Genomic DNA, 6,161 nt, shown 5'->3' on the forward strand with positions numbered 1-6,161 from the left:
ATTGTTTTTTAAACACACAATCTTTTGCTTTTCAGCTGCCTAGAGAGCAAAGGGTTCCTCCTCAGTGCACATGAACTAAATACCTCTTCAGCAAAAGGTGAGCCACCACCACCAAGTTTCTAAAGCAAACAGCCCGTTTCCTCCTTGCTGCTGGATTCTAATCTCCGGTGGCACCAGCCAAGGCCATCCTTCTCAGGCACAGGAGAATGATGTCCTGCCAAAGTTCTTACTTTTAAGAAGAGCAGCACAGTGACAATAGCACACAGCAATCCCACGAGCAGAGCCCCGTGAATTCRGCTGGGCTCGCTGTTGCTATGAGCAATCGCATTGCAGCACCACGGCCACTTCTGCAGTCTAGACGGGCAACGATAAAACTTAATATTCTAGCCCAAATAAATGACAAATACCCCACATACTCATTTTTCTCGGTAATGAGCCCAGCCAGAGATGAATCATGATGCACACACGCTTTCCAGGCTCACAGCAGCAGCGACCACAAGATCCTCTCTCCTGAGCTGCCCTGAGCCCCGCAGCAGAGCTGCCCCCACACACCGGGGGCTTTGGAGAATCCTTACGGGGTTTTAGCAAAGCCACAGGTTCAACAGACACTACTGCTGGTTYTTCCAGGGCTGAGGAGCAGCACACACTCATAACATTGCCTCCAAACCCTCCTGACACAGCTTCTGTACAATACCCAGGAAAAGAAATGGGGCAAAATAGCATGAACTTACCTCCATGRCAGCCCTCCAGTACGTGATCAGCACATAAACTGCAGTTAGCAGCAATACACACAGTGACAGAACAAAACATAGATACTACGCAAAATTATTAAAAAAAGAATCTCTTTTATTTCGTCTCCAGTTCTTCCTCCATTAACAACAACAGCAGAGCAAAACATTGGTCTCCACTGAGCAATTTCAGGTATCCTTTACTTTCTCTGGGAAACAAAAGCATACGCTCAARTAAATTTTTCAAAAAAATCCTAAATTATTCTGCTTGTCTGAAGCCTCAAGAGAAAAGTTACTTTAATTTGTCCCTGAAAATATTTTCAACCATAGAGAATCCTTTAGGAAAGTCTCCTTCTAAGCTTCAGGGCATCTTACACAGCTACACGAAAACCATGGTTAGAATTCAGAAGCTGAGACTTYTCCTTTATTTTTGAGTTACTATTCTGTCACAGACCTCAAAAATAGAAAGACTCCTAATGAAATACTTTTTTCCCCGTTGTTATCACCCACCGGTGACAAAATTGGAAAAGGCTGCAGTGATTTTTTGAACATAATCTGATGAATGTTTCCGTATCTTTGTTTCCACGCGTTAYTGTTCCAGAGTTCAATTAGCAGAAGCTCTCTCAGAAGGGAAACCAAAGCAGCTGCTAAAAGCAATGGCAAACTGTCCAGCAAAGAGCACTCCTCACCAGCCTGTCACGGCTGCCTCTTCCTGCATCTAAATCTAGCAGAGCTCATACCTTAGGCAGCACACAGCAAAGTCACTCCAAGAGCTGACACAGCGCCACCTGGTCCCACCTACCCTCAGCTGAAGGCTCCCACTGCTTCCCTCCCACCACCTGTCATGCTGCTCCTACTCCCCAACGAGCCATTTCGGGCAGAAACCCACCAAAACAGCAGGGGCAAGCAGGCAGTAAAGTAAAAGAATCTGTGATGGTACCTAAAAATCAAAATTATTGCTGGCAAAACTGTCAGTCTGCTACAGTCCTGCAGCTCTCTAATGGACGTGTCTGAAGCAGCTCACCCTGGGCTCAAAGGCACCAGTGTGAGAGTGGTAGAGACACGGGGCAGCAGTGCAGAACGAACAGGACAGAGGGATAAAGCAGGACAACGCTTATTGACAGCCTTAGCTGCACTATTTCCAACATGGGGGTTTTTTTGTTTATTGGCCTTTATTTTTTCCTTTTGCTAAGAACTCTCTGCTTGACTCCTCTGGCAGAATCAGCAGCGCTTTCTCTGCCCTGATGCGTATCTCCAGGCTGTTCTGCTGAGGACCCTGAGAGCAAGGGAACTTGGCAGTGTCAGAGCCAGACGCCCATGCTGTGCTCCTGTCTCAGCCAGGGCACAAGGCAAGAGCCCAGGAGCCCGGTCCAAGTYCACAGACTTCTCGTTCCCATTCAGAAGCACATTCTTGCACTTCGAGGGATGCATCTGAAAAAGCAGATGGCCAGAAGCCACTGAGCCTCTGACAGCCATCCTGTTGGAAATGCCAAATGTAAGATAGCACTGTCCTGCTGGAGACAATAAACAGAATTCCATCATCCCTGTGATATCCTAAAGGTATTCAAGTCACAGGAAATGGGAAATAACTCCATGTTTTATCAAAATAATCAATACCTACTTCAACTGTGCAAGTTAACTCACAACACAYGATTTTTTTTACTATATACAGTAATTGTATACTCTTAAACAGAGTGCTACATAAGCACTTACTAAGCCAATACCAAAACAATTTTCTAAATTACATATAAAATGATTTCTTTCATCTGTTTATTCTCATAAAAATTGCAGTGTGGAAGCCAAAAGAAAACAGCTGCGTAAAGTATTTTCAACTGCAAGAGACATGCAAGAAGGTATTTCTGCCTGTGCTAGAGGGCACAATCTGTAATAACATTTTGCCTTCCAGATAATGACAAGAGGCATTAAAAGGACAACTTGCTCTCTAATAAGCTTGCTTGACTGGTTGAGCATGCACATACATAGGTAGCACAGTTTTGYCTACAATAATTTTAATTAATTTTTACATTTCATTCTAAATTACATTAATTTATGGCCTTCCTAATAGACATTTAGCAGACAGCTAATTAAATTCAAGCCATTAGATTTTAATTAGAGATGTTTAAAAAAAAAGGTCTCAGAACAATTCACAYATCTTTGTGAACTCTATGTGCTCATTAGCAGCTAGAACAGCCAACAAGTGATTATACATAATACAGAAGGGGACTAAGCAGCATGATTCAAACCTGGAAACAAAAAAGTTTCATACTTCAAAGCTARAGATTACGGGAATGCCCTCTCATCAGTCCAAGTCCAGAAAGCCTCTGTGAATCAGTGTTTGCCACAAAAGCAAAATCAAAGGCCAACTAACAGTGAATATCCTAATACACAGTCTAAAAGGTTGAGCTCAGCTTAATCCCCATTAAATTCTGATAAAATCACAGTGCCATCCTGAACAAACAGTGAAACAAATTAAAGGTCCAGATGGAGCCTCCCTTAATAAGGCACACGGAATGCCCTAAGGAGCCCATCATGGCTGCAGCACAAGGTGCTGGGCCACCCGACGATCCCGTGCCGACGATCCCGTGCCACTACTCAGCCAACAACATCCACGCAAGAAAGCAAAGCTTTATTATCTCATACCAATTGAGTTTTTTCTACTTCCAACAGAAAACAGTTATTTCTAAATATCGACCTCACGGGGCCAATACTGCATGAGTTAAAAGCAATATCGGTGTGCTTTGATATGGTGATCAGTTCCTTTGCTGGGTTAAGAGGTTCATAAATATTAACCATGGCATATTTGCATATGTCACCCACAGGCACAATCTTCCCTCAGAAAACTGGGAACAGAACCCATACAATTCCTCCATGTGTTGCCTTCTGATCGCCAGATATAAAATGGCCATGGCAGTTACTTGAGCAAGGACAGTGTGTCTGGCAAAGAGCCAAACTACCAAAGCATACTGTTAATTATGGTGCACCAGTTTGGTTTGGACAGATGCCCAAAATGCTGGAGTTGACATTTCAAAAACCTGAAAGGTTAGGATCACACTCAGAAGTATTTAAATKAGTCAATTTTTCCAGAAAATTGAGAACTATTCGCTATTAGAACAGACCTTACGGGAGTGACGTAAAAATAAATTAAAATTATTTTTAAGAGGCACAGATTTATTATTCTACAAAAGATGGAGTGAGTTGGATCACAAAGTGTTTGCAATAAATGCAGGAACACTGAATACTRTGAGAGCAGCAGGTAGGCAGCACTGCAAAGCCAATGGTCTTGTAATTTGCAGAAATGGAAACTTATACGGTTTATAACTCGTACATTTGAATACATTTTCAGCTCACACTTGTAATCAGGACAACTTGGTAGCACATGCAGTCTGTCCCCCAAACAAGTCAGAAAGTGGGCTGGTGGAGTATTTTTTTAAGAAGCTGGTGAGAATTTATCTCAGCCTCTCCGTTTTCTGGCAACGTTTACATGAGCCAGCAGTAAATATTTTCGATCACGCCACGGCTCGAAGCAGAGGAACCTGCAGCCCAGGGAGCCGGCAGGGGACCGATACTCGGGCACCGGCAAGGCGCCGACTCCCCCGTTAACATTCCCGCGGATGCCGCCAGCGCCCCCGGCTTTCCAGGGATGCTGCGAACCCCACGGAGCCGCTCTGAGCCGGGACAGGGCACAGCTGCCTGCGGCTCCCGCTGCGCCCGGACCGACCGCATCCCTCCCGCCCCGGAGCAAAAGGGAGAGACCAAAAGCAAACAGCATTTAAAGAAACCCTAAACAACCTAAGCCAAGCCATCACCCCAAAGCCAAGCAACTAGCGCCGGGTAAGCGCAAAGCCACAGMGAGGGAAGAACAAAGAAGGCAAGTGCAGCCGGAGCTCTCGCAACAGATGGTTTGAAGCTGACCAGATTTCGCGCTGGCATCCCCTCCCCTCCCGCTGCGGGYGGTGCTCGCACGCACCGGCCCGGCCGGCCCCGGGCAGCCCCAGCCCGCGGCTCCCGCATCCCCGCCGGCCGCAGGTGCGCGCCCGGGCCCCGCCGCACCAAGGGCTGCCCGCAGCTCGCCCCGTCCCGAGCCGTCCCGCCGCCACTCACCCAAACTCCCGGCGAAACCGTCCATCTTGTGCGGGGGGAGGCTGGTGCCGGAGCCCGAGGGGAAGCCGCCGTGGTCGGCCGGGACAGGTTCATTCACCCGCGGAGCGGCGGCAGCAGCGGCGCCACCGCAGCCCGGCGCTCACAAGGCGCCCGGGRCAGCGGCTCCGGCGGCTCCCCGCGCTCGGCGGCGGGAGGCGGCTCCGGCAGCTGCTSCTSCTCCTCCTCCTCCTCCGGCCGCTGCCGCTGCTACCGCTGGTGCTGCTGCGGGGCCGGCGCTGCCCGACTCCGTCCSTACGCCGCGACCCCAGCACGGCAGCGACTGCCGAGCTGCTCCCGCCCCTGCCGCCAGCACCGCCCCAGCGCCCTGTGCTGTCGTGCTTCCGACTCCGCCCGCCCTGGCAGCCTCAGCTTCCCCTGCGGGCGGGCCGGCCCCGCCGCAGCCCCCGCCGGCGGACGGGCAGCGCCCAGCGCCTGCGGCTCCCGCGAGAGCTGCGGCGGCCCCGGGCGGGGAGGGTGCGGGGCGGTGCGGGACGGGACTGGGAGAACGGGACGGGACGGGACGGGACGGGACGGGAGCAGCGGCAGGGACGGGACTGGGAGAACGGGACGGGACGGGACGGGACGGGAGCAGCGGCAGGGACGGGGCCAGCGCACCTTCTCCGGCGGGGGCCGGCCGGCGAGCAGCTGCAGCTCCGTTTACCTTCGGAAACTTGTGCTATCGGGCGGCTTGTGGGAGGGTTAATTGGGCGATTTAATGTAATCACCCCAGCAATCAAAACAGGTTTTCTTAGATGTATCTCAAAGTGTTTGTTCCTATTAGTTCGGGGAAGTTTTTCCTCAGTGATGTTAAGCCAGAGGAACTGTCACATCTGTACCCTCGCATTTCTTCCAGCTGGGCATAAGCAGTCACTCCCACTGCTCTCGGGCAGCCGGGCTCCTGACCGTCTCCTGTAACTTCCAGCCATGTGCTTGATGTCGAGGGAAAACAGAAAGTAGGACCAGAAATTCAAGTCAGTCATGCKGCACGCTATCTAATCGCCCAGCCAGGGCGATTTCGTATGTTAAGCAACATCATTAAGTTGCATGACGCATTTTGTCCTTGGTCAGGAAAAGCTCCGTACCCATCTCCACATCCTGTTTTKCTATAAGTATTGCCCTGTAACGCGCTCAGGGCTAGTGCCGCAGTTACAGAGATGGGGTAATTGCCTCACAAGCACGTCCCTGACATTTGCAGCTGGGCYCTCTAATGACAGGCTGTGGATGTTGTGGAACAGGACTGGGGAGAACGCGGAGCTGGAGAGCAGCACAGACCTGCTGGGAGCAGCCCACATT

General features: G+C 50.2%; 1 protein-coding gene across 1 annotated transcript in view; it reads right to left on the reverse strand.

Moving 5' to 3' along the window:
* EML4 (EMAP like 4) overlaps positions 1–4,965 on the reverse strand; it is a 145,142-nt gene extending 140,177 nt beyond the window's left edge. The window contains exon 1 of the mRNA XM_057367670.1: positions 4,830–4,965. Within this exon, the coding sequence (XP_057223653.1) occupies positions 4,830–4,854 (25 nt within the window). The 5' untranslated portion in view covers positions 4,855–4,965. The remainder of the gene's footprint in view (positions 1–4,829) is intronic.
* Between the last annotated feature and the right edge of the window lie 1,196 nt (positions 4,966–6,161).

This window comes from Malurus melanocephalus, unplaced genomic scaffold (genome assembly GCF_030028575.1).
Source record: "Malurus melanocephalus ecotype Western Australia unplaced genomic scaffold, MMel_1.1 scaffold_82, whole genome shotgun sequence".
NCBI classification, from domain to species: Eukaryota; Metazoa; Chordata; class Aves; order Passeriformes; family Maluridae; genus Malurus; species Malurus melanocephalus.